The 26,051-nt window shown below is 59.5% G+C and overlaps 4 protein-coding genes across 15 annotated transcripts in view; 2 read left to right on the plus strand and 2 right to left on the minus strand.

Annotated features, from left to right (window-relative positions):
• The first annotated feature begins 197 nt into the window (after nt 1-197).
• KMT2B (lysine methyltransferase 2B) lies at nt 198-20,068 on the plus strand. Of its 4 annotated transcripts, XM_006742835.2 has the most exons (37): nt 202-588; nt 1,730-1,802; nt 2,032-4,073; nt 4,321-4,434; nt 4,528-4,678; nt 4,962-5,241; nt 5,404-5,459; nt 5,708-5,986; nt 6,270-6,364; nt 6,646-6,744; nt 6,870-6,983; nt 7,125-7,271; nt 7,375-7,470; nt 7,912-8,029; nt 8,521-8,634; nt 8,827-9,011; nt 9,099-9,188; nt 9,280-9,384; nt 9,518-9,591; nt 10,176-10,291; nt 10,387-10,478; nt 10,561-10,698; nt 11,511-11,669; nt 11,887-12,007; nt 12,081-12,159; nt 12,260-12,420; nt 13,500-13,727; nt 13,809-15,102; nt 15,189-15,278; nt 15,356-15,465; nt 17,981-18,118; nt 18,200-18,274; nt 18,372-18,549; nt 18,831-18,938; nt 19,053-19,136; nt 19,257-19,386; nt 19,491-20,068. In XM_006742835.2, exons 1-37 carry the CDS (start codon nt 226-228, stop codon nt 19,764-19,766), a joined length of 8,172 nt encoding a protein of 2,723 aa, XP_006742898.2. In that variant the 5' UTR covers nt 202-225; the 3' UTR covers nt 19,767-20,068. The 4 variants fall into 4 exon arrangements, 3 of the variants coding, with proteins under 3 accessions (XP_081662882.1, XP_081662881.1, XP_006742898.2); XR_014140901.1 differs by lacking the exons at nt 18,200-18,274; nt 18,372-18,549; nt 18,831-18,938; ... (1 more) ...; nt 19,257-19,386; nt 19,491-20,068 and adding an exon at nt 16,546-16,647 and having other exon boundaries at nt 198-588; nt 17,981-18,119; XM_081806756.1 differs by lacking the exons at nt 17,981-18,118; nt 18,200-18,274; nt 18,372-18,549; ... (2 more) ...; nt 19,257-19,386; nt 19,491-20,068 and adding an exon at nt 16,382-17,907 and having other exon boundaries at nt 198-588.
• On the minus strand, nt 17,631-22,577 carry IGFLR1 (IGF like family receptor 1). 3 transcript variants are annotated; one of them, XR_014140903.1, is made up of 5 exons: nt 22,300-22,577; nt 20,921-20,989; nt 20,714-20,837; nt 19,465-20,157; nt 17,631-18,896 (listed from the first exon to the last, which is right to left on the minus strand). XR_014140903.1 is itself a non-coding variant. In XM_031038569.2 (3 exons), the coding sequence occupies exons 1-3, from the start codon at nt 22,565-22,567 to the stop codon at nt 20,530-20,532; spliced, it is 645 nt and encodes a 214-aa protein (XP_030894429.2). In that variant the 5' UTR covers nt 22,568-22,577; the 3' UTR covers nt 19,988-20,529. The 3 variants fall into 3 exon arrangements, 1 of the variants encoding a protein (XP_030894429.2); XR_014140902.1 differs by having other exon boundaries at nt 17,631-18,982; XM_031038569.2 differs by lacking the exon at nt 17,631-18,896 and having other exon boundaries at nt 19,988-20,837.
• Nucleotides 22,578-22,600: 23 nt separating this feature from the next.
• On the minus strand, nt 22,601-25,547 carry U2AF1L4 (U2 small nuclear RNA auxiliary factor 1 like 4). Of its 7 annotated transcripts, none has more exons than XM_081806779.1 (8): nt 25,371-25,539; nt 25,137-25,224; nt 24,688-24,754; nt 24,558-24,607; nt 24,384-24,482; nt 24,085-24,206; nt 23,872-23,967; nt 22,601-23,763 (listed from the first exon to the last, which is right to left on the minus strand). In XM_081806779.1, exons 1-8 carry the CDS (start codon nt 25,412-25,414, stop codon nt 22,941-22,943), a joined length of 1,389 nt encoding a protein of 462 aa, XP_081662905.1. In that variant the 5' UTR covers nt 25,415-25,539; the 3' UTR covers nt 22,601-22,940. The 7 variants fall into 7 exon arrangements, with proteins under 7 accessions (XP_081662905.1, XP_081662908.1, XP_081662907.1 ...); XM_081806782.1 differs by having other exon boundaries at nt 22,602-23,763; nt 24,073-24,206; nt 25,137-25,199; nt 25,421-25,547; XM_081806781.1 differs by having other exon boundaries at nt 22,602-23,763; nt 24,073-24,206; nt 25,421-25,527.
• A 31-nt stretch (nt 25,548-25,578) lies between these two features.
• The window catches only part of PSENEN (presenilin enhancer, gamma-secretase subunit), a 1,404-nt gene continuing 931 nt past the window's right edge, over nt 25,579-26,051 (plus strand). Inside the window, exons 1-2 of the mRNA XM_006742838.3 lie at nt 25,579-25,719; nt 25,852-26,008. Of these exons, the coding sequence (XP_006742901.1) occupies nt 25,948-26,008 (61 nt within the window). The 5' untranslated portion in view covers nt 25,579-25,719; nt 25,852-25,947. The remainder of the gene's footprint in view (nt 25,720-25,851; nt 26,009-26,051) is intronic.

Consider the following 26,051-nt stretch of genomic DNA (forward strand, 5'->3'; position numbering starts at 1 on the left):
TCTTCAGGCGCGGTCTAAGGGTGACTGCCGACTGACCTCGGACTCCCGCTCCCGTGGTGCCCCGCGCGTGGCCGGCCCAGCCCCCGGCTCCCGCTAGCCCCGCTGCGGCGCTGGTTGCTGTCGTGAGCCGCAGCCGCCCCGCCCCACCTCTCCCTCCCCTCCCCCCCGGCCCTGCGCACGGGCCGCCCCTCCCCCCGCCTCCCCGGCCCCTCTCACGGTGCCAAGATGGCGGCGGCGGCGGGCGGCGGCAGTTGCCCCGGGCCTGGCTCCGCGCGGGGCCGCTTCCCAGGCCGGCCGCGGGGCTCCGGCGGGGGCGGGGGCCGCGGCGGACGGGGCAGCGGGGCCGAGAGAGTGCGGGTAGCTCTGCGGCGCGGCGGCAGCGCGGCGGGGCCGGGCGGAGCCGAGCCCGGGGAGGACACGGCCCTGCTCCGTTTGCTGGGGCTCCGCCGGGGCCTGCGCCGGCTCCGCCGCCTGTGGGCCGGCCCGCGCATTCAGCGGGGTCGGGGCCGGGGCCGGGGCCGGGGCTGGGGCCTGAGCCGAGGCTGCGTGCCCGAGGAGGAGAGCAGTGACGAGGAATCCGACGATGAGGTGAGGCAGTCGGAGGCGTCCCCAACGCCGGGCGGGGCGGAGGCCGGGGGCTTCCAAGGGTCTGGGTGGCCCTGAGGGGTGGAGTGGAGAAGCGAGGTTCTCAGGGTCCCTGCGGAGGGAAGGGGCCCTGGAAATAGGCCTGGGGGGAGATAGGCTGCACGGAGCTGTCCGTGAAAAAGGCCTCTGAAAGTATATAGAGCAGCCTGGGCTGCATCTGGGTACTTGGGCCTGAGGCACGTCCTGCAGAAGTGTCCCAGGCTGATGATTTTGGTAGTTGGCAAAGCTGTTGCAGTAGAGGTTTGAGCGAGAAGGCTATGGGTACTGCATGCCCAACCAGTGGTGGTTGACAGCAGCAGCGTGGCTTTAGTGGACCCAGGCTAGGGCTCTCTGGGCACTTATCTGTAGGCTGCTCCACCTGGCCTCATAATCTCTGACACATCACTGGTTTCACCAGTACCCCGATTCCTCTTACTTAAAGTGGAGAGATGGTAGCATGATGGAGGGCTTCCTCTTGGGAGCACAGGTTGAAGAATATGGAATAAAGACTGAGACTGGGAACTCTAGCAGGTCTGACTTCAGCTCAGGATTTATCCCCAGCCTCTCAGAAAAGTCAGGAGGGTGTGGGTTGTATTATTTAGGACAGTTTGTAGTCACCTGAGGGCTCAGAGTAGAGCTTATTACGGTAAACCATTTGAAACACACACACACACACACCCCGGACTTGAGTGCCCGTATTCCCATCTTCATTCAGGAGGAAACTGCATCCTGAGAGTGTGTGAACAGTAGTCCCACCTTTTTCTGAACTGGAGGATGAGGGAGTCTGAGGGTAGTGTCTACTGCCTGGCCTGAGAAGATCCAGTTCTGTTCCCTTCTGGGCCAGCGAACCACTGATGGCTGTGCTGGTGTAGTCCGGTACAGGGGATGGGGGTTCAAAATACCCTGTGCCTCCATCTCTAGGATGAGAGGGAGAGACTCTTTTCTACTCTTCTTAGCTTCCAGTCGTAAGTTTTTCTCTAAAATAGGTAGGGGTATGTTAAGGGGGAAACTGGGGGGATATACCTCCATACCTGAGTCTCAGGTGGAACAAGGGCTTTGGCACTGACTGCTGTTTCTCCCCTCCACCCCTGGTCCCCTAAATCAGGAGTTTCAGGGTTTTCATTCAGATGAAGATGTGGCCCCCAGTTCCCTGCGCTCTGCGCTCCGATCCCAGCGAGGTGAGTGACGGGGAAACTCTACCTCTATAGCTTTACAGGAATGTTATTCTTGCTTTTCACGTCAGCTCTTCCCTGTTTAAGTAGAGTCTCCATCAGTTACATAGCGTGTTCTGTGTTCAAAGCTCAAGCTAGCCTGGGCTGTGGGGGAAACAGACTCGCCCTCCTGGAGTGCCTTCTTCAGTCTGCGGGGCTAGCTTGACCCATCTCCCCACACCTATTCTCCTTTTAGGTCGAGCCCCCCGAGGTCGGGGCCGCAAGCATAAGATGACCCCCATTCCGCCTCCTCGCCTAGCAGATGTCGCTCCTACCCCCCCAAAGACTCCTGCCCGGAAACGGGGTGAGGAGGGCACAGAACGGATGGTGCAGGCACTGACTGAGCTTCTCCGGCGGGCCCAGGCACCCCCAGCCCCACGGAGCCGGGCATGTGAGCCCTCCACTCCACGTCGGTCTCGGGGACGGCCCCCAGGACGGCCAGCAGGCCCCTGCAGGAAGAAGCAACAAGCAGTAGTGGTGGCAGAAGCAGCTGTGACAATCCCCAAACCTGAGCCCCCACCTCCTGTGGTTCCCGTAAAACATCGAACTGGCAGCTGGAAATGCAAGGAGGGGCCTGGCCCAGGACCTGGGACCCCCAAGCGTGGAGGACAGTCCGGGCGAGGAGGCCGTGGAGGTAGAGGCCGAGGCCGAGGCGGGCTCCCTCTTGTGATCAAGTTTGTTTCAAAGGCCAAAAAAGTGAAGATGGGACAGTTGTCCTTGGGACTTGAATCAGGTCAGGGTCAAGATCAACATGAGGAAAGCTGGCAGGGTGCCCCCCAAGGAAGAGTTGGATCTGGACAGGGAGAGGGCCCCTGCTGGAGAAAGGAGCAAAAGCTGGAGGAGGAGGGAGAGAAGGAGACAGAAAAAGAGAAGGACAAGGAAGAGCGAGAAGAGAAGGTAGAGAGAGCTGGACCTGAAGAAGGGATGACGCTAGCAGAGGAAAAGGAAGAGGCAAAGCTGCCATCCCCACCCTCAACTCCGCCAGCCCCTGCAGCCCCTCCACCCCCTCCACCTCCTCCACCATCTCCACCTCCTCCACCCCTCCCACCTCCCTCCACTTCTCCTTCATCCCCACTTTGCCCTCCACCACCCCCAGTGTCCCCTCTGCCCCCACCATCACCTCCACCGCCTCCTGCCCCAGAGGAGCAGGAAGAATCCCCTCCTCCAGTGGTCCCAGCTACATGCTCCAGAAAGAGGGGCCGGCCTCCTCTGACTCCCAGCCAGCGGGCAGAGCGAGAAGCTGCTCGGGCAGTGCCGGAGGGTACCTCTCCTCCCACTCCAACCCCCAGCACCATCACAGGAGGCCCTCTGGAAGACAGCCCCACTGTGGCCCCCAAAAGTACCACCTTCCTGAAGAATATCCGGCAGTTTATTATGCCTGTGGTGAGTGCCCGCTCCTCCCGAGTCATCAAGACACCCCGGCGATTTATGGATGAAGACCCCCCCAAACCCTTAAAGGTAGAAGTCTCACCTACTCTTCGGCCTCCTGTTGCCACCTCCCCACTCGCCCCCCCAGAACCAGCACCAGCTCCCTCTCCACCGCGTGCCCCAACTCCCCCGTCTACCCCGGTCCCACTCCCTGAGAAGAGACGGTCCATTCTAAGGGAACCCACATTTCGCTGGACCTCGCTGACCCGGGAACTGCCCCCTCCTCCTCCTGCCCCCCCACCGGCCCCGCCCCCACCTCCTGCCCCTGTCACTCCATCCCGGAGGCCCCTGCTCCTTCGGGCACCCCAGTTTACCCCAAGCGAAGCCCACCTGAAGATCTACGAATCGGTGCTTACTACTCCTCTTGGGGCCCCTGAAGCCCCTGAGCCAGAGCCTCCTCCTGCTGATGACTCTCCAGCTGAGCCTGAGCCACGGGCAGTGGGCCGCACCAACCACCTCAGCCTGCCTCGATTTGCCCCCGTGGTCGCCACTCCTGTTAAGGCCGAGGTGCCCGTTCCTGGGGCTCCAGCTCTGAGCAACGGGCAGCAGTGTCAGGCTCAGCTGCAGCAGCCCCTGCAGGCCTTGCCAACCCAGCTGCTGCTCCAGGCGTTAGCACAGCCACCGCAGCTGCAGCCGCACTTGCACCTGCAGCCGCCGTCACCACTGGACAAGGCCCGTACCGCAGCCTCAGGCTCCTTACCGCTGTCTGGTGTGGAGGAGAAAATGTTCAGCCTCCTCAAGAGAGCCAAGGTGCAGCTGTTCAAGATCGATCAGCAGCAGCAGCAGCAGAAGGTGGCGTCTTTGATGCCGGTGAGCATGGCACCTGGGCTAGGTTTCTGCACCCAGCCATCCAGCCCCAGTTCTCTCCATTCTCAATTTTCATTCACCCCCTGCCTCCTCAGACCCCCTCCAGTATTGCAGGGAACGCTCAGAGCCAGTCCTTCCATTTCTCAGCTGCCTATGTTCCTTCCCTGGCCCTGGCCCTCCGCCATGCTAGTCCCCCCGGCCCTATCTTTCTTCACTTTCCAGCCTCTGACCCTGTTTATTCCCCCACCAGCCAAGCCCTGGAGGGCAGATGGAGGAAGTCGTGGGGACTGTCAAGCAGATCTCAGATAGAGGTTCTGTCAGGTCTGAAGATGAATCGATGGAAACTAAGAGAGAGAGACCGTCGGTATGGAGTGGGAGCGGGGCCCTCTGGAGAAGGCTGGTTGCAGGAGCGCAAGGGGCAACTTCCCACATGTATTCCTGGTTTCTCCTCCCCTAGGGCCCCGAGTCCCCTGTGCAAGGCCCCCGTATCAAACATGTCTGTCGTCATGCTGCTGTGGCCCTAGGTCAGGCCCGGGCCATGGTGCCCGAAGACGTCCCCCGCCTCAGTGCTCTCCCTCTCCGGGATCGGCAGGACCTCGCCACGGAGGGTAGGGGCGGATGTGTTGTGGGAAGATTTTGACAGCTGTGTCAAGTTCGGGGGCGAGCACATGCACCAAGAGCCTAGAAGAGTGGGAGCTGAGTTGGATGCTTGGGGCAGGTGGCAGGTGGGTTGGGGTGCTAGGTCTTAGAGCAGATTTGGGGGCACTTGGGGCCTGAACACCATGGGAAAGTGGGGGCCAGAAGGCCAACTGAATGAGATCTAGGAACAGGGAACTGAGGTAAAAGGCCTAATGGCCTTGTGGCTCCATCCCTTCCTCTCCATTGCACTAGATACATCATCGGCATCTGAGACTGAGAGTGTCCCATCACGGTCTCGGCGGGGAAAAGTGGAGTCAGCAGGGCCTGGGGGAGACTCAGAGCCTGCAGGGTCTGGAGGGACCCTGGCCCATACACCTCGGCGCTCACTGCCCTCCCATCATGGCAAGAAGATGCGGATGGCACGGTGTGGACACTGTCGGGGCTGCCTGCGTGTACAGGACTGTGGGTCCTGTGTCAACTGCCTGGACAAGCCCAAGTTTGGGGGCCCCAACACCAAGAAGCAGTGCTGTGTGTGAGTAGCCAGGGCGCAGCCTCTGTTCCCACCCATGGTTGTCAAGTCACCCAGGCCTCCTGCCCCGCCAGAGCAGTGGGATTGGCATCCTTGTGGAGAGCTTCCTCTCTTCCCCCAGACCACCAGTCCCCTACCCTGGTGACGTGCTGCTCCCCTCCCCAGATACCGGAAATGCGACAAGATAGAGGCTCGGAAGATGGAACGGCTGGCTAAAAAAGGTAACGAAGTTTGAGGAGTATTTCTTTACACAACCTTGTTTAGATCCATGGTGTGGAAGAAACAGTGTTTTCTTTGCTCTCCTTCCTTTATCTTTGCAGCCTATTACCTTTGTTATCTTTCCATCCTGTGCTTTTGTGTCTCTCCTGTATTCGTTCTTTTCTGCCCCACTTCTTTTTGGCTTTTCTGCATCCCAATGTCCCATGTCCCTGGCTGAGCTCAGATCCTACTAAGTCCCCTGTTCCCACAGGCCGGACGATAGTGAAGACGCTGTTGCCCTGGGATTCCGATGAATCTCCTGAGGCCTCCCCTGGTCCTCCAGGCCCACGCCGGGGGGCGGGAGCTGGGGGGCCCCGGGAGGAGGTGGTGGCCCCCCCAGGGCCCGAGGAGCAGGACTCCCTCCTACTGCAGCGCAAGTCAGCCCGGCGCTGCGTCAAACAGCGACCCTCCTATGATATCTTCGAGGACTCGGATGACTCAGAGCCCGGGGGTCCCCCTGCTCCCCGGCGTCGGACCCCCCGAGAGAATGGTGCGAATTGATTGTTGTTTCCCCTTTCAGTCCTGTGTCTTGTGTAGAAGGGGGCTGGGGTTTCTAGACCAGGGGCCGTATTTGTGTGATAGAGAAAGTAGCTGAGTGCAGAGAAGGAGGTAGTTTGGGGTGAACAGGGAAAATGGGTGCATTCGAGCCAGGTCTAAAAGTCATCCTATTGGTTAGTTAAAGGCGGCCATGGGCATCCAGGTAACGGGGTATGGAGGAAAGGGAATGGGGCAGGGAAGGAGTGGGACCCTCACCACTTATGTGTGCTGCCTAGAGCTGCCAGTGCCAGAACCCGAGGAGCAGAGCCGGCCCCGCAAACCCACCCTGCAGCCTGTGTTGCAGCTCAAGGCCCGAAGGCGCCTGGACAAGGTCAGCACGGCCCCACACCAAGAACCCTGAGTCCTGTGGAAGGCATGGCTCCCGCCCTTCAGGAGCTTGCTAGCAAGTCAGGGTAACGGGCTCACCTGAGTGCCGTGTTGTGTCCACACCAGAGGACAGGCCCTGAGGGGTAAGGCAGGTCTGTCCTTCTGGAAAGCAAAGTAGGATCTGGGCAAAAGACAGGGTTGGGCAGGCTGGGGAAGAGGACAGTGTGGAGAGAAGTCTGCAGAGGGTGAGGCTGGCAGCCTTCTGACCACCGCCATCCTCCCTAGGATGCTTTGGCCCCTGGCCCCTTTGCTTCTTTTCCCAATGGCTGGACTGGAAAACAGAAGTCCCCTGATGGAGTGCACCGGGTCCGTGTGGATTTTAAGGTATGGCATTGAGGGAGAGGGTCTCGAGGATGGTGTTTGAAAGAAACCTGGGGGTTGTAGTTGAAAAACTGGGCTTTAAAGATGGCTTTGGCTGCTCTCTGATCCCGTGTCCTCTCTTTCCTCAGGAGGATTGCGACCTGGAGAACGTGTGGCTGATGGGTGGCCTCAGCGTGCTCACCTCTGTGCCAGGGGGGCCGCCGATGGTGTGCTTGCTGTGTGCCAGCAAAGGCCTGCATGAGGTTGGATCCCCGCCTTTTTCCACAGCCCCCCAGGTCTCCATTGGCCCTTACTGCCTGATTGCTTGGGCCCTCTCAGCAGGGTCTCATCCCTTGGCCTCTTGGCCTCACACTGTGCCCATTGTTCACTCTCCCCACCTCTAGCTGGTGTTCTGCCAAGTCTGCTGTGACCCTTTCCATCCATTCTGTCTGGAGGAGGCCGAGCGGCCCCTGCCCCAACATCATGACACCTGGTGCTGCCGCCGCTGCAAATTTTGCCATGTCTGTGGGCGCAAAGGCCGGGGATCCAAGGTTTGGGCACAAGAGCCATGAGGGTGGTTGGAGGCATGGAGGAGAGGGGTATACTTGTGCCAATAGGTTTTGCCATTGCTGTTTTTCTCCCAACTTCCAACAGCACCTCCTGGAGTGTGAGCGCTGCCGCCATGCTTATCACCCAGCCTGCCTGGGGCCCAGCTACCCAACCCGGGCCACACGCAAACGGCGCCACTGGGTGAGAGATGAGGCCCACACCCCTTGCATTGGAGTTCTAATTAAAGCCGCTACCACCCCCAGACTGGAAGGTTGGAGGTCCTTGTGAGAGTTTATCTGATAAATAGCATTTTCACTTACAAAATTTCACATAGACAAGACTTATGTGCAGAATTTGTACAGAATGATTGCAAAATGCAGAAGGGTTCATGCATTCCATGGTCCTGGGCTCAGAATCCCCTGCCCCTGCCTGATCTCCTTTCCTGCTTATCTCCTTCTGTCGGTCTCCCCTACTTTGGTCTTGTCCCTCTTTCCTCCTCACTTGTACACCTTTTCTTCTCTTACCTGTCCTTCCTCATTTGTCTCTTGCTTACCATCCACTCCTCTTTGCCCATCTCCTCCCACTGTACCCCCCACACTGCTCCAGCCTGCTCCCCCTAACTTCACCCGGCCCCCCCCCCAGATCTGCTCAGCCTGCGTGCGCTGTAAGAGCTGTGGGGCGACTCCAGGCAAGAATTGGGACGTCGAGTGGTCCGGAGATTACAGCCTCTGCCCCAGGTGCACCCAGCTCTATGAGAAAGGTGGGGACCTGTCAGGAAACCTGGGCCCTGAGGGACACCGGGCAGTGGGCCAGGCTCCTAGACAGGCAAGACAGATATGGTTTTCTAGTGGCTTTGTATCCTCTTGTAGCCCCAGAACCTTTCCTTCTGTCAGGGTAGTCTCCCACAGAAGCCTATCTAGTACCTCAAGTAGAGGGACACAGTTCCTCTCAGGGCAGTGGGAGTCGGCCTGGCCCCCATCGAGGTAGTGGTCCCTTACCTGCCTCTTGGAACCTTGAGTCTCCACTGATCACTTTGAAAACCTGGGCTTTCCCCATTTGTTCAGGTGGCAAGTTCGCAAGGTTCTTTGTGAGGTGCTGGGGCTGTAGGGCTAGAAGAGGCCATATTCTCAGCCAGCGTTTTGAGGGTGGTAGGGACCCAAGATGGGGCATAGCAGAGGCAGCCCTCACAGCAGCCAAGGGGCAGGTCGTGGCCGCAGCCCCTGACTTCCCCATTTCCTCCCTTTTCTGCAGGAAACTTCTGCCCCATCTGCACGCGCTGCTACGAAGACAACGACTACGAGAGCAAGATGATGCAGTGCGCGCAGTGTGACCACTGGGTGCACGCCAAGTGCGAGGGGCTCTCAGGTGAGCAGGCAGAGCGCGCCCAGGCTGCCACCTCTGCCCCGGGGTGGGGGTGGGGGGTGCCTGTCCTACCCACAGCACAGGCCGTCTTGGGACAGGTATCATAAATGTATGTCCTTGGCAACTCCTCTGGGCTGCTGAGAGCCCTCACGTTCTCCCGAACCATTCTGTCCTGTCCCACCCTGGCTGTTTTAGATGAAGACTATGAGATCCTTTCTGGGCTGCCAGACTCAGTGCTGTACACCTGCGGACCATGTGCAGGGGCCACGCACCCCCGCTGGCGAGAGGCCCTGAGTGGGGCCCTGCAGGGGGGCCTGCGCCAGGTGCTCCAGGGCCTGCTGAGCTCCAAGGTGGCGGGCCCACTGCTGCTGTGCACTCAGGTCTGGGGGGGGCAGGGCGGTGCTCGGGAGGTAGGATGGGGTGGGGCCAGGCCCAGCACCAGCCCTGCTGACTTTTTCTCTCTACAGTGTGGGCAGGCTGGAAAGCAGCTGCACCCAGGCCCTTGCGATCTGCAAGCCGTGAGTCGGCGCTTCGAGGAAGGCCACTACAAGTCTGTGGTGAGTGGGACACTGAGAGGAATAGGTGGGCTCCAGGAGGAGGGTGTTGTGGGTGGGGTGGGGGCTCTGATCCTGACAAGCCCCCTTACAGCACAGCTTTATGGAGGACATGGTGGGCATCCTGATGAAGCACTCAGAAGAAGGAGAGACCCCAGAGCGCCGGGCTGGAGGCCAGATGAAGGGGCTCCTACTGAAGGTGGGAACTTTGGGGGATGTCTGTAGAGTGGCTTGAGTGGTAGTGGGGAGGAGAGTGTGGGTCCTTCAGACGCTGCCCCTACCAACTTTCCTGGGGAAGCCAGTTCTTCTCATTCTGTTAACCCACTCCCCAGCTGCTAGAGTCTGCGTTCGGCTGGTTCGACGCCCACGACCCCAAGTACTGGCGACGGAGTACCCGGCTGCCAAAGTGAGCGAGGCTGGGTAACAGGAGGGGAACCAGGGGATAAGGGCAAAAGCAAGGGCACCTGGGAATCCAGGGTCTGGATCCTGGGCTGGGAATAGACAAGAAACAGAGTTAAGGTTTGGAGGGTGGTGGAACCAGGATGAGCATCCGCAGGGGTTCTAGGCCAGCGAAGACTCAGATTGTGCAGTTAGCTCACTTTGTTTCTACTTTGTGCAAGATAGTATTGGGGAACAGCAGTGAGTAAGCCATGTTTGGGGGGTTGAGTAGGCACATTAGTGCCTGATGATCCAGATGGTCAGGGTGGTTATGGGAACGTCGAGGGAGCTGTAGGAGCCCAGAGAAGGTGCTTAGGGCTAAGGCTTCTTGGAAGAGATGACATCCGAGCCGAGATGTGGAAAAAGAGTATTCCAGGCATGAGGAACATCATTTCATGTGTCATAGGTGGCATGAGGGGCCCTGGCTTATTTGGGAGATTGAGAGAAATGCCACATGGAGAGAGGACCAAGTGTGTCATGGCATGTTAAGGCTAAGATTGTGGGTGGCCACCCTTGTTAGACGTGTCAGATGCTGACCCTGCCTGTCCACAGCGGAGTTCTTCCCAATGCCGTGTTGCCCCCATCCTTGGACCATGTCTACGCTCAGTGGAGACAGCAGGAACCAGAGACCCCAGAATCAGGGCAGCCTCCAGGGGACCCCTCAGCAGGTACTGGGCAGTGGGGACTGGAAGCCAGGGCCCTGAGTTGGTGGGGCAAGCTCTAGGTCCTGATTCTGGGACTTGCCTTCCCACACCTCTTCCAGCTTTTCAGGGCAAGGATCCAGCTGCTTTCTCACACCTGGAGGACCCTCGTCAGTGTGCGCTCTGCCTCAAATATGGGGATGCGGATTCTAAGGTGAGGGCTACCATGTGAAGCCCCAGGTTATGGGGCCTAGTCCCTGGGGCCTTCCCTCACACCATTTCTCCTCTGCCCCCAGGAGGCAGGACGGCTCCTATACATTGGGCAGAATGAGTGGACACACGTCAACTGTGCCATTTGGTCAGCTGAAGTGTTTGAGGAAAATGATGGCTCCCTCAAAAATGTGCATGCTGCTGTGGCTCGAGGGAGGCAGATGGTGAGAGCCCGGGCCTAGAGAGGTGGGCAGCCCCAGGGTCTCGGGTAGCCCCCCCCACCCCTCTGCAGGGGAAACCGCTCTTGTTTCACAATTTCTACCCCACCATATCCTTTCACTGCTGGTCCTAGGGACCGTTTTTGGTTGTCCCAGGACTCTGGTGCTTCAGGGAGGACTCCCCCTCCCCCCATATTTGGGCCTGAAGCCTGGGAGATTAAAAGTTAGATCTTCTATTAATTGAACCTGTGCTGGAGGCTTTCTATACTGTGTGACATTTAGCTCCTGCTGGCTCCCCGTGAGGTGAGGTGTGGCCTGGGTTAGAACCCCCTGCTCACCAGTGTGGGACGTGGTACTGTAGAATGTCTCAGGCTTAGGAAGTGAGACCTGGGGTGATATGTACTGGGGGGGGTGCTAATGTGAAGATTAAATAAAATGATACAGGTTTTATACTAAAATAGCATGAGAGAGGAAGAGCATGCGACTCTTGATCTTGGGGTCATGAGTTCAAGCCTCACGTGTAGAATGTAGTGATGACTTAAATATATTTTTTTAAATGGTGTGAGAAAGATGGTAAATATTGTTTGGTGTTAGATGTTGTTGTTTTTTTCCCTATTGCTTCAGAAAATCTGAAGTAGTTTTGATGTGCACCTGGCCCTGGATGCAGCTAGGGAAGAGGGTATGTTTGATGAGTGCCTTTGCTTTGTGAGGTGCTGGGCTAGACGGGCCCAGTCAGAGTCTCAAGGACAGTGATGCTGAGCATCAGACCCTGGTCTCGGTCACTGGCTTCTCCCCTCAGCAGCCCCTTCCACCCGCAGCGCTGTGAACTCTGCCTGAAGCCTGGAGCCACAGTGGGCTGCTGCCTTTCCTCCTGCCTCAGCAACTTCCACTTCATGTGTGCCCGGGCCAGCTATTGCATCTTCCAGGATGACAAGAAAGTTTTCTGCCAGAAACACACAGACCTGCTGGATGGCAAGGTGAGCCAGAACCACGGGGGAGACAGCTCCCCGCTGCTTTCTCTTCCCTTTACACTTGTAGACCACTGCAGCCCCTCAGCCCTGTCCCCGGCTGCCTCTTGGTGTCTTTTTTCCTGAGTCCTTGAGCCAAGCCCCCAGCTGTCCACTCCCTGCCTCACAGCCTTCCCTCACATCCCCCTTGCCCCTCACCAATCTAGCAACCCCATTTGCCTTCCAGGAGATTGTGACCCCCGATGGGTTTGATGTTCTCCGCCGAGTCTATGTGGACTTTGAGGGCATCAACTTTAAGCGAAAGTTCTTGACAGGGCTCGAACCTGATGCCATCAATGTGCTCATTGGTAAGCCTCTTGCTCTCTACCCTGGTCTTCCTGACCCTGTCTGGCCCACCCTCCTGATCTCTTTGCATCGTAGGCTCCATCCGAATTGACTCCTTGGGTACCCTGTCTGATCTCTCGGACTGCGAGGGACGGCTCTTCCCCATTGGCTACCAGTGAGCAGCCCAGGGGGCCTGGGTGGGGTGGAAGGACTCCAGGACAGGATCCCATTTCCCAAGTTGTCCTGACCCTCTTACCCACACGCCCACCTGACAGGTGCTCCCGTCTGTACTGGAGCACAGTGGATGCTCGGCGGCGCTGCTGGTATCGGTGTCGTATTCTGGAGTATCGGCCATGGGGTCCGAGGGAAGAGCCAGTTCACCTGGAGGCAGCAGAGGAGAATCAGACCATTGTGCACAGCCCCGCCCCTTCCTCAGGTATGTGCCTTGGAACTCCCTCATTTCCTTCCCTGAATGCTGCCCTCCCCAGATGGTTACCCACCAAGCCCATTCCCTTCTTCCCTAAAGAAACCCCAAGATGTTTGCCATTCTTCCCTTTATCATAATGGCAATAACTGATCGCTTAACAGCTTTGCATTACATGCCAGGCACTGTGCTCAGCGTTTCACAGGAAGTGAGGGGAGAGCTACCTGCTTGGGGGGTGGGGAGCAGCTTCTAGACAAACAGAGTGTTTACAGCCACCTGACTTGGGACGTGCGCTCCCAACGATGCTCCCCGCAGCCCTCCAAGGAAGGCAGGCGCTCTGCTATACCGCAGCTCCAAAAGGGCACTTGCTCTGCACGGTAACACAGTGCTGGCATCGGGGTGTGAGCCAAATCAGTCCCCTCATAGCCGTGCCGATGCTGAGGGATGTCGCTGAGAGCCGAATGGCACACAGCAAAGATTGGGCTTGGAGACGGGTAAAAGGAGAGCTTGTGGGTTGAAAAGGAGGAGGAAGATTTTCGGAGTGTGTTTGCAGGGGGGGGGTTGTGCCAGGTTGGAGCGTGACATGAAGTAGAAAGGGGAGGAGAGCATGCAGCTATCCTGGCTGGTAGCAGGGGAGTGTTGGGAGGAGGCGGCAGAGATTTGTTCTCGCAGATTGGGTGGAGCCAGTTAATGGGGAGCCCCAAGCGCCAGGATGCGGCAGATGTGTTTGATGTGGCAGGGATGCGCAGCACAGGTGAGGAAGCGGTAGGACTGGCCCTGCTGGAGGGAGGGCAGTGCCCCTCGTGGCATGCGGGGCCTGAGTCAGAGCAGTAGGCAGCCGGCAACAGGGGAGGTGGCAGAGATGCATGAGGAGGGGTTACAAAGGGCCCCTGATCCAGTTGTGTGTGGAGGCTTTAAAGAAGCCACAGAGGGGTGTGGGACCTGGGTGATGACTGGGAACCGGTACACATTGTGACCGGACCATTGAGCAGGGGTGGGGAAGGCTTGGTTGGCTCAAAAGAAGGGAGGGCGTGTAAGGAGAGGCTTTGACCGTCCCTGCCATTCCTGATGCCATTCTCCTGCCTCCTCAGAGCCCCCAGATCATGTGGACCCCCCTCCAGATGCAGATGCCCTTATCCCTGGAGCTCCTGAGCACCACTCACCTGTTCAGAACCTGGACCCCCCACTTCGGCCAGATCCAAGCAGTGCCCCTCCTCCGGCTCCCCGCTCCTTCTCGGGGGCTCGAATCAAAGTGCCCAACTACTCACCATCCCGGAGGCCCTTGGGGGGTGTCTCCTTTGGACCCTTGCCCTCCCCTGGTGAGTACCTGGGAGTGTCAGGGAGAGGGGTGGGTGGGTGAGGCAGGAGCTCATGGCTGACACTGACCCTTCCCCCCACAGGAAGTCCATCTTCTCTGACCCACCACATCCCCACGGTGGGAGACCTGGACTTCCCAGCTCCCCCCAGACGTTCCCGTCGTCCCAGCCCCCTGGCCCCAAGGCTGCCGGCATCACGGCGGGCCTCTCCCCCTCTCAGAACCTCCCCACAGCTCAGGGTGCCCCCTCCTACCTCAGTCATTAGAGCCCTCACGCCTACCTCAGGGGAGCTGGCTCCCCCTGGTCCAGCCCCATCTCCTCCACCACCCCCTGAAGACCTGGGCCCAGACTTTGAGGACATGGAGGTGGTGTCAGGACTGAGTGCTGCTGACCTGGACTTTGCGGCCAGCCTGCTGGGGACTGAGCCCTTCCAGGAAGAGATTGTGGCTGCGGGGGCAGTGGGGAGTGGCCACGGGGGCCCAGGGGACAGCTCAGAGGAAGAGGCCAGCCCTACCCCCCGCTATGTCCACTTCCCTGTGACTGTGGTGTCTGGCCCTGCCCTGGCCCCTGGTCCCCTTCCTGGAGCCCCCCGCATCGAACAGCTGGATGGAGTGGATGACGGCACGGACAGTGAGGCAGAGGCCGTCCAGCAGCCTCGGGGCCAGGGGACTCCTCCTTCAGGGCCAGGAGTGGGCCGGGCTGGGGTCATCGGGGCTGCAGGGGACAGAACCCGACCTCCTGAGGACTTGCCGTCAGAAATTGTGGATTTTGTGTTGAAGAACCTAGGGGGGCCTGGGGAGGGAGGTGCTGGGCCCAGAGAGGAGCCACTCCCCCCAGCGCCTCCCCTGGCCAATGGCAGCCAGCCTCCCCAGGGCCTGCCCCCTAGCCCAGCTGACCCCACTCGGACGTTTGCCTGGCTCCCTGGGGCCCCAGGGGTCCGGGTATTGAGCCTGGGCCCTGCCCCTGAGCCTCCCAAACCCGCCACATCCAAAATCATCCTTGTCAACAAGCTGGGGCAAGTGTTTGTGAAGATGGCTGGGGAGGGTGAGCCCGTCTCACCCCCAGTGAAGCAGCCACCTCTGCCCCCTCCCATCCCCCCCACAGCCCCTGCTTCCTGGACTCTGCCCCCGGGACCTCTGCTGGGTGTGTTGCCAGTGGTAGGGGTGGTCCGCCCCGCCCCACCACCCCCTCCTCCACTGACACTGGTGTTGAGCAGTGGGCCCCCCAGCCCTCCCCATCAGGCCATCCGCGTCAAGAGGGTGTCCACCTTCTCTGGCCGTTCCCCACCAGCGCCTCCCCCAAACAAGACCCCCCGGCTGGAGGAAGACAGAGAGTCCTTGGAGGATGCTCCCCAGGGTCCAGGGCTTAGTGGCAGCGGGTGAGTGAATGTGCTGAGTCTGTGGAGGAGGGTGAGAGAGGTGGGCAGGAGAAGGCAGCTCAGCCTTCTTGGGGTTCCTCCCCCAGGTTTAGCCGAGTGAGGATGAAAACGCCCACAGTGCGTGGAGTTCTCGACTTGGATGAGCCTGGGGAACCCACTGGGGAGGAAAGTCCGAGGTGAGTAGCCAGTGCCCTTTCCCTGGAGGCTCTGGGACCTCCATCCCTTCCTCTTTCTGACAGGTCTCTCCTCACAGGCCCCTCCAGGACCGGTCCCCTCTGCTGCCACTCCCAGAAGGTGGTCCTCCCCGGGCCCCCGATGGTCCCCCTGACCTGCTGCTTGAGTCCCAGTGGCACCACTACTCAGGTAGGGACCAGCCTCTCGCTCTCCCTGCCTCCTTCTTTATGCTTGCCTCAGCTGGGTGATGGTCAGATGCAGAGTCAGTCTACTTCAAAAGATAGACCTCGTGTACCAGTCTGGCTCTGAGCCTGAGACTAGGTATTCAGAGTTCGAGAGATGCCCTCGGAGCTCCTGGCCCGTGGCAGAAAAAGGCAGAGAGATGAAGTTTCAGCTCCACATGAGAGGCCCTTCAAAAGTGCCCAAGAGCTGGGGGGTCGGCTTCAGAGCCTGATCTGCCAGGGTCGGAGGGTTAGGTCCCTAGTGTGGGGGCTGTCAGAATTAGAGATGGGATTTAGAGCCGTGCAGCCAGACAAGAGCACCTGGGGGTCAGCCAGCGAGGATGGAGCTCATCTAGGATCCAGAGGGGCAGGAAGAGTAGGAAGGAGATAAGAAGACACCAGGCACGTGGGGTCTAGGGTTGGTGTACTGGCTGGGAAGGATGTTGTGTCAGGGTCTAGAATTGAAGACAGTGGTTGATGAGGAAGCCAAAACAAGACCCAGGCATCTTGCCAGCAAGCTTGGCTAAGGGTCTGAGAGGAGAGGGTGGGCAGCAGCCCAGAGAGGTTTGTATGAGGGCTGAGTAGCAAAGCCATGGAGGAGGGTGAAGGGGGCTTGTGGATGGAAGCAGAGGTGGGAGGAGGCGTGGTGGTTGGATGTGAATAGGAGACCGCTGAGGTGGAGGAAAGGGGAGGGCAGTGCACGTGCGGAGCCATCAGGACACAGGACAGGGGTACGCAGAGTGGATCGGGCTGACAGCCTTGGTGAAGCTGGGAGGGCAGTGAGTGCTCTGTTGGTTATAGAGGGCCATGGGAGAGGGGGTAGGCTACAGCCAAGCGAGCTGGTAACTGAGCAGCCTGAGGCTTGGAATTTCTCCTGGCCCCAGGCCTGCCCGGATGTGTGGATTGTCTCATTACGTAGCGCTGAGTTACTGAGCGTGGAAGCGGAGCGAGGTACACAAGAGACCGCTTAACTGAAAGACTGCGTATGGGGGTCAGAGGTGGCGTGAGGATATGGCAGTGACCATGACGGACAGGTCCCCACCCTTAGGGACCACGCCACATTTTGGTAGAGGAAACAGACACGTACGTTAGCAAGTGTACTGCAGCTGAGAACGAGCGCCGTGAGAAAGAAGGCAATGAGAGCGCCCGGGTGAGGCCCCTGTAGTCAGCCTGTCGGGTTCAGGGAACAGAATGGAGGTGAGGATGGGGTAAGGGCAAAGAGGAGGTGGAAGAAGTTGTCAGAGGTGAACCCAGAGGCACAGAGGCCTGGAGATGATTTGGGTCATACAGCAAATCAGGTTTGGAGTCTTGCCTCGGGCTGGGAGGGCACACGGTCAAGTTGGCCCAGGGGAGTGGTGTGGGGAGCAAGTGTGGCCACATGGGTCCTGCCTCACCTCTAAAGCACGCTCCACTCTAACTGAGGTTCTCCCCACCCTCCCCCTCCAGACATGATGGTCAGCCCTCAGTCCGCACGGTGCTTGAGCTAGCCGCTGCATCTGGGCTGATCCCGCCCCCCAACCTCCTTGTAGCACTTCCTTCGATGGCTTCCAACAGCCCCGTCCCCCCCTCCCGGTCCTGTCTCCTCATTGCCCCAGCCTGTCACTTTGGCATGTCCCAGGGCCCCGGCCTTGACTTCTCTGTCTGTACCTACTCTGGGGTGTTCTCATCTACTTCATGGCTCTAAATCCCATCTCTTATTCTGACAGCCGGTGGATTGGTAGCCAGGCTCCTAGATCCTGCTGCCTGCTCCCCGTCTCCACCAGCAGGTTGCAAGGGCAGGTTTTCTAAGAGGAATTTCAGACTCAGCATATCCCAAACTGAGCTCTCTGCCTTCACCCCAGACTTGTTCCTCCCTCTCCCTCACCATCTATCTCATCATCAGCAGTTTTACCATTCCAGTTGTTCAGGCCCCAAACCTCAGAGCTGTCCTTGACCCTGCACTGGCTCTCTCCATCTCCTACATCCCCATCTCCTACCGCAGCAAGTCCTGTCTGTTGCGTCTTCAAAATCTTTAGACCCTGAGAAATCTCTTAAATAGCTCATAATGTACATATACTTGACTCTGTGGGTAGGAGCCTATATAATAAGTTTGTAATATTTACAGAGCTGTGCTGCATATAAAAAACGCAAATATACTTCTGGTATTTTTAATTTTCTGTGAGAGAAGAATGAGGGGTAGATGGGCGTTTTTGGTAAGATGGGTTTGAGTGAGCGGGTGTCCAAGTGTGTCCTGCGGAGCCGGGGCACTCCAGGCCTCCGTGGACATGCTCATCTCTCCAAGAACTCTCACAGAAAAGGGACCGCGGGCTCTTTAGAGAAAAATAATGTCCATCCTGTAGGGCTCACGGGGCAATCAGAGCAGGAAGAGAGCTCTCAGACCAAGTATCTGTGCTTGTGCAGGGAGAGGAAGGGAGGGGGTGGGGAACCCGGGGCTCTGGATCTGGGGTGATCCTCACCTACTCTGACCTGCTGCTTGGGACCAGGTGAGGCTTCAAGCTCTGAGGAAGAGCCTCCCTCCCCAGAGGACAAAGAGAACCAGGCCCCCAGACGGGCTGGCCCGCATCTGCGCTTTGAGATCAGCAGTGAGGATGGGTTCAGCGTGGAGGCGGAGAGCCTGGAGGGTGAGTCGGGAGTGGTGGTGACGGAGGGAAGGTGTCCGGTCGAGCCCCATCCTGACCGCTCTGGCCCTGCTCTCTCCTCAGGGGCCTGGAGAACTCTGATTGAGAAGGTGCAGGAGGCCCGAGGGCACGCCCGGCTCCGGCATCTCTCCTTCAGTGGCAAGTGGAGGGGCCGCAGGCGCGCGGAGAGCTGGGAGGACTCGGAGAGGGTAAGAGGGGCCTCTGACATGACATGTGTCCTCACCTCTGTCCCCAGGAATGAGCGGGGCGAGGCTCCTGGGCATCCACCACGATGCTGTCATCTTCCTGGCGGAGCAGCTGCCCGGGGCCCAGCGCTGCCAGCACTACAAGTTCCGCTACCACCAGCAGGGGGAGGGCCAGGAGGAGCCGCCGCTGAACCCGCACGGGGCGGCCCGCGCCGAGGTCTATCTCCGGTGAGGCTCTGGGCACCGCTGGGGGCGTTCTCGGGCGGGGGAGTTAGGTCTTTAGAGACTGGGAACCGGGGCCTGGGAGAAGATGCCAGGCCCCTCCAGGAATCACTCCTAGATTCACGGCACAAGAGCGAGCCCCATTCCCCTTCCACTCTGTCTTCGGGGGCAGCAGTATTTCTTCTTTGCTGGCGGCAGGCCCAAGCCAGAGGGTAGGGAGGTGGCGTCTCTTTGAAGGAACGGCTATTAGCCTCCCTTCCTCCTCCTTTCCTCCCTTCCTGTTGCAGGAAGTGCACCTTTGACATGTTCAACTTCCTGGCCTCCCAGCACCGGGTGCTCCCTGAGGGAGCCACCTGTGACGAGGAAGAGGATGAGGTGCAGCTCAGGTCAACCAGGTATGGAGGGCAGGCCAGGGTGTTGGGGGTGTTCTGGAAGGGTCCTAAAGAGGGTGACTGGGGCAAGAGAGGTCATTCCTGGGTACCAGCCTGTGACACTGCTGACCCCACCAGACGTGCCACCAGCCTGGAGCTGCCCATGGCCATGCGCTTTCGCCACCTCAAGAAGACATCCAAAGAGGCTGTGGGTGTCTACAGGTTAGTGGGGTCGGGGGGGGAGGATGCCCCTTGGGTGGATGGACAGGTGCCCTGGTGCGGGGCTGCCTTGGTTCTGTCCCCCTGCCCCCTGAACTCCCCCTGGCCCATCCTCCCCTGCAGATCTGCCATCCACGGGCGGGGCCTGTTCTGTAAGCGAAACATTGATGCTGGCGAGATGGTCATTGAGTATTCCGGCATCGTCATTCGCTCCGTGCTGACTGACAAGCGGGAGAAGTTCTACGATGGGAAGGTGGGCTCCACGGGGCCATGGGGCTGAGGTGGGCGAAGCGGCGGGGGTGGGGGGGGCTGGGCCGTGGGAACAGAGCACCTGATGGGCCGTCGCGGTCCCTGTAGGGTATCGGGTGCTACATGTTCCGTATGGATGACTTTGACGTGGTGGACGCCACGATGCACGGCAACGCCGCGCGCTTCATCAACCACTCGTGTGAGCCCAACTGCTTCTCTCGAGTCATCCACGTGGAGGGCCAGAAGCACATCGTCATCTTCGCCCTGCGCCGCATCCTGCGAGGCGAGGAGCTCACCTACGACTACAAGTTCCCCATCGAGGATGCCAGCAACAAGCTGCCCTGCAACTGCGGCGCCAAGCGCTGCCGTCGCTTCCTGAACTGAGGCCGCGGCGGCTCCCCCCACCCCCCGCTGCCGCCGTGCCCCGAGTCTGGGGGCTCCCGAGTCCCTCCCAGAGCATCTCACCCCCACCCTCCTGTTGAGGGTGGATGTGGGCCTGCAGGTGGCAGAGGCCCTGCCTCCACCCCTCCAGCCCACCCAGCAATCGCCCCCTTCTTGCCCTGGGGGCCCAGGATGTAGATACTGTACAAAGGTTTCTAAATCCCTTCTTTTCTATGCACTTTTTTATTTAAGAGGGTGGGTTCCCAGGTGGGAACCCCCCATAATAAAGTCTGTCAATGTTTGGAGAGGTGGTCTTCCGGTTTGTATGGTGCTGGGGGCAGGTAGGAGCTCCCGTTCCTCCACACCAGTCCTGAGCCGGGGGCAGCCTGGCAGCCTGAGCACGGGGTGGGAGGCCATCACTCAGAATTACAGGTAAGTCGTGGGGCTCTCTTACAGCGTCACAGCAACATGTGCTCTCCGGATTCCCACTTGGAACCCGGGCAGGGTCCCTGCGGATGAGCCCTTCCAGGGGTAGCAGGGCCCTTTCCCAGAGAGGACCTTGGTTGCCCAGACGCACCTGAGGCCAGCTCTCAGTGGCGCCTCAGGCCGTATCTGGGCTCGCGTTTATGCTGGAAGGAGAGGATTCTCGTTGGGTCTCGGCCCAATGAAGACTGTATTTCAAAAGCACGCCTGAGTGAGGCCCAGAGACGGCAGGCGCTTATTTCACAGGAAACTTTCTTGAGGACTAGGCTGGGCGAGGCCCGGGTCAGCCAAGTTTGGACAGCACCTGCAGCGCATCTGCCCGCCCTAGCTGGGCCAGGTGCGTGCCGAGCTGGCCCAGAGAAGCAGAGGGTTCCCTCGCCACCACCAGCTCAACCAAGGCCCGCAGTGGCGAGTGACTGGGCCGCAGTGAGTAGGCGAAGGTGGACCAGGCAGCAGGCAGACTGTACCTCACCGCCAGGTGTCTCGTGGTGCCACAGGCCGTCCCCCAACCCGGCCCAGGCTCAGGATCCAGAAGCACTATGAGCTCCTCCAGCAGGCGACACAGGGGCTGTGATGCCAGCTTCGGCAGTTCTGGGAGAGCAGTGGAGGGGTGATGGAGAGGAAGGGCAATCTCCCAGTCCACCCTCTCCCTCCCTGGCCTGTCCCCAACCAACCTCTGCCCACGAGTGGAACCAGAGCCGCCTCCTTCGGTGGGCCCCCTGCCTCGGATGCCTCCCGGGAGCCTGAAGAGGATGAGTGCACAGGGAAGAGAGTATGGATGTCGGTGTCGCCACAAACCAAGCCAGGATACGGGTGGAGGACAACTTTCGCCTGGCGGTGGCACCGCTGGGCGAGCAGGAGGATGGATCACTGCTGAGGTCACCAGCAGAACCAGCACCACGAGAACCAGCACGACCGGCAGGGCAAAATTCGGCAAGGCCTGCTGAGCGACCTTGCGCTCAGATGTCCACAAGAGGCTGGGCTCCTGGGAGCTAAGGACCGTTGGTCTCCCAGACTTCAGGGGGCAGGGCTCCTTGGGAGGGACCGACCTCTGCAAATAGGTTGGAATAAAGCGGGAGGTGTGCCCCACTCCTGGCCCCTCAGCCTGAACCTCCCATCCTTCTATCCCTTCGTGGGACCAAATCCCCGCCCGATCCAGCTATCCCTCCTCGCTTCCCCGCCCCCCTCCCACACACTTTAACCCAGGTAGATCCCCTGATCCTATTATGCCCCCACCCCATTCTCTTCAGTGGGGCTACACCCCCCTCCCTTGATCCAGACCCCGCCCATCCAATCCCAAATCACGCCCTCCACCTCCGCCCCGCCTCCAGCGAGCGGCACCCTAGCCCAGGCCCTCCGGAGCCCGACCAGCACCTCTCTGCAGCGCCGCTGTGTTCCGCTCCGGCTCCCCGCGGGAGCAGGGGCCGTGGCTCCGCCGCCACAGGGGCTACATAGCTCCGCATTGTCGGGGTTGCACTGCCCAATAGGACACTCTTTGAAGGGGCGCGACACGTGATCGCCAGAGTCATTGAGCCCGCAGTTTTCCGAAAACTCTTAGTCTGGTGGGAAACAGGGTCTCACGTGTGGCCGCCCAGCCCCTCCTCTCCGGCACTAGCGACACCCTTTCCCCTTTGTCCTATCCCAGCAGGCCCCACCTCTTGGGCTCTACTAACCCAACCTATCACCGACATGCCCACCGTCCCCGCACCAGCCCTGCCAGTCTCGACCCTCTCTTCACAGGCCCCGCCCCTCCCGTTATCCCCGCCCCGCTCGAGCACCAAGCCCCGCCCACTCCTGATTTACCCACACACCTCACCCTTTGAACACTGCCGCGATCCCGCCCAACAGGCAATACCCCTTCGCCGTGGCCCTAACGTAACCGGTACTATCCCTTCCATCACAAGCTGAGTCCCACATCGTCTTATCTGCGTAAGGCCCGCCGCCCCCACCCCGAAGCAAGCCTCACAGTAACCCACAGACCGTCCCTTCCCTGGCTTCTTATCACCCCCTGGCTCTGCCCGAACATACGCATACCCCCGTCCCCGCTCCTCACCCGGGCAGGGGAGCGGCCCAAAGCGCTGCAGGCAGCTGCCGCAGCACCAGTTATCAGGGTTCCAGTACTCGAGGCGCCTGCAGTGCTGGGAGGCCCCCCGAGGCGCCGCCTGGGCCAGGAGCAGCGCGGCAGTCAGGAGGAGGCATAGGGGCCCCATCCGGGCGGGGTCTGCAGCCTGGGGGGCCGTGACCGCAGGACTTCCGACCACAGCGCTTCCGTCACACTTTCCAGGAAACCCGGGCAGAAGGAAGCAGTGATGTGGGGGCATGGCGTCCCCAGACCCCTTTGGAAGACGGGAATCTACCCCCAGCCCCTAGCCCAGCTCCTGGCCCATTATCAGAAGGGCCACCAAGACCTCAAGATGGCTAGAATGAGGAGTCCGGAACCACAATGATCGGATTCATATCCCACCTCTGCCATCTTCCTTACCTCTTTTCTCATCCCTAAAACGGGATGACAGTACCTGTCTCAAAGGTTTATTGTGAAGAATTAACATCATTGCTTGAAGTAAAGCACTTAGAACAGCACCTGGCATATGGTAAGCTTAAGTAGTAGGTTATTTCCAACTCCCATGTCAGGGCAGCTGACAAGGAGGACCCAGACCTCACCCTCTGGAGACTCCCACTCAACTCCCAGTAACCTTACCTTGGCTCCCTAAACCCAATCTCCTCCCGGCTGGGAATCCTCCAACCTGCCACAGCTAGGCACCTCCCCCTTGAGAAGCCGGAGAGAGCCGTGCTGAGGTTCCCAGCACAGAGGTGTCCCCACCCCAACCAGTCCCACTGAGGGGTTTCTAGAGCCTTGGGCCCTGAGCCTGCTGCTCTCCCACCTGTTGGAAGTTCTACAGCAAAAGTTGTGGCCAGAGCCCAGCCCGCTTCCCCTTTCGTCAGGAGATGTGGGGGTGGAAGGAAACTCCAGCCCACAGCTAGGCTCAAGCTAACAGGTTCTAAACCCTCAATACAGAACTTTATTAGGGGAGGGGTGGTAAGAGAAAGTCCCTGTGTTGGACAGATTACATCACGGTGCCCCGGACCCTGGGGAAGATGGCACTGGGGGGTTAAGGGAGCTTTCAGGAGGGGTCCTGGCCAGGAACATTTATGCCTGTCAAGGGTGGAGATTAAGGGAGCCAGGGTCTCAGAAGCGGCCATGCCGGTGGTCTGGGGAACGTCGTCGGTTTCTTTCTCGGGGACGGTGGCCAGTATGGGACCTCGGGGGCGACCTGGGGACAGGAGTGGAGAGATGAGGGTTAGAGCTGGAAGGAGTGTGGCCCTGTTCCCCAGGTCTGCCTCTCTGCTCTGGGATGGGGCAGGTAACCAGAGTTCCTGCGTGGTATCAGGACAGGTTCTCAGGGACTGATCTCCGGACTGGAGATCCAGACTGGTCTTGGGTTTGGGGCTTTGGAGTCCCAGCTGGTTTGGGGGTTGAGACTCAGGCGCTGGTCTTTGGACGGTGCTCAGAGCTAGTCTTTGGATACAAAAGAGAGACGCTGTTATTGGGGCACAGGATCAGGTCCACCTCGGGGTATAAGGGCCTTAGGGTATGAGATGTCTTGACAGGCTGGTCCTGAGGTACCTGCGCCTGGGTCCCCGCCCATACAGCTGACGTCGGAGGTTCCGAGAGATGGGCCGCAGGTGCATGAAGTTGCAGAAGCCCCCGCGGGTACATTCCCTGGGTAGAGGATGGATGGATGGACGAGGCTGTTGGCAATGACAGCACCCCAACACACAGGAGTCTGGGACTCCAGGTGCCCATCCCACCCCCATACTACCATACCCCATCTCATACTGCCGGCAGCATGACTCCCGGAAGTCGGTGACAGGAGACAGCTCAGCATGCACAGCCTGCCCGTTGAACCAGCGGTTATTGAGTTCAGCCACTGCCCGCTCTGCATCCTCTTCACGCCGAAACTGAGGGCAAAGTCGATCAGGGTCAGCAATCAAACTCAGAAGTCTTTAGGGGATTAGTCAGCAGCTCTGGGGCCGGGCTGGATTTAGTGATGGACCTCAAGCTGTGAGGCTTCAGTGGTGGCCATCAGGCACTGAAATGCCTCCACCTCTAGGCTCTCATGTGGGGACAGGAGGCACCTTGACATAGACATTGCCCACGAGGTGGTCCCCCAGGTTGTCGCACACATTCATCTCTTCAATCTCCCCGTACTTCTCCTGCAGCTCCGTGAACACCTCCTGCGGAAAACCAGGAGGAACTCAGCTGAGCTCCTGTTCCACAGGAAACTCAACCCATCCCTTGCCAACCCTCACCTCGAAGAAGTTATCATAGTGTTCTTGCACCTCGACGTCGCTCACGTGACCTGGGGAGGGGCAGGGTGAAATCAGGGAGTGGCCTGTTGGGGGCTGTCCGCCCTGCCCCCAAGACCGGTCCCTCACTCACAGTGCGATCCGTCTGCGGTTTGGGCGGTGTTCTGTGGATTCCGGTACAGGTTGAGCAGCACTATGGTCTGAACAGAATTTAAAGGGGGCGGGCCTGAGCGCATGCAAAGGGGTGAGGTGAGGTATAAAGGCTGGGGGTGAGACTTGGCAACAGAGAAGAAGCCTAAGCATCTTGAGTGCATCAAGCGATGCTTGCCCCGAAGGAAACCAGAAGAGACACCTAGCACTCGGGGACAGCCCAGCGGTGTAATTTGTACGTACGGGGGCGTGGCAAGTTCCTCGGAGAAGGGCCTGAAGGAAAGGGGAGGAAGCTGCAGAGGCCCGACACGAAAAAAGCCGGTGGTGGGGTGGAGCTTAGAAATCCGGAAAAGGCGGGACCTCGTGGTGACGGCCAACAGAAGGGGAATGGCCGGGAGGCGTTAACCCTCAAGGCTCCGTGCCGGGTCTCACCTGGCTGAAAGTCGGTTTGTTGTGAAGCCGGGAGCACCGGTCCCCGTGCCGGCAGGCCCCGATCTTAAAGTAAAAAGAGCAGTTAACCCTGGAAGAGGTGCAAAGACAGAGGTGAACCGAGGGCCGGGGAGGCCGGACACCCCAGAAACACCGCCCAACGCCTCCCAGCCACCAGGGAACCAAATGTCCCGGTCCCGGCCCCCGCAAGGGGCCACTCCCTGCGCCCGTTCTCACTTGTCCTTTTCAGTCCCGAATATCGAAGCTAAATATTCAGCCATTTTTACCCGAACCCTCCAACACGCTCTGCTCTTTACGTCATTTCCGTTGCTTCAGAGCGTTGGGAAGTGTAGTTGGTCGCTGCCTCCCGACACAGCACGCGCTCAGAAACTGCCTACTGCGCTTGCGGGTTAGAGCCCTGCGCCCTCCCTGCAAAATCACCACCTGGAGTTCCCTGAAGGCGCATGCGTGCAGCGTTGCCGCATCCAAAAAGACTACAAACTCCAGAGATACTTGCGGTATGTCGCGCAAACGTCCGGAATTGCAAGTGGCTAAGGCTTCCAAGCGGAGGAAGTAGATTGCACTGGTGAGTTGGGGTCCGTTCGCGCCCCCGAATAAACATGAAGAGCGTTCGACCCAGTCAGCTTGCTGGTGGGGGCCGGGGTACCCTTCTTTCGGCAAACCCACCCTTCAGTTTATCTCCGTTTTGTCGTTATAGGGGCGTGGTTGTTTGCGATCCCTGCATCTGTCACTTGGGGTCAAGGCTAGGCTCCTGCCCTACAGACCCGCGGGACGACTCGGCCTCAGCGCAACTATGAACTTGGAGCGGGTGTCTAACGAGGAGAAGTTGAATCTGTGCCGGAAGTACTACCTGGGTAAGGGGCCGGTTCCTAGGATCCCAGGAGAAGAGAGGGGACC

This window comes from Leptonychotes weddellii, chromosome 16 (assembly GCF_054177405.1).
Source record: "Leptonychotes weddellii isolate Sample4059 chromosome 16, ASM5417740v2, whole genome shotgun sequence".
Classification (NCBI taxonomy): domain Eukaryota; kingdom Metazoa; phylum Chordata; class Mammalia; order Carnivora; family Phocidae; genus Leptonychotes; species Leptonychotes weddellii.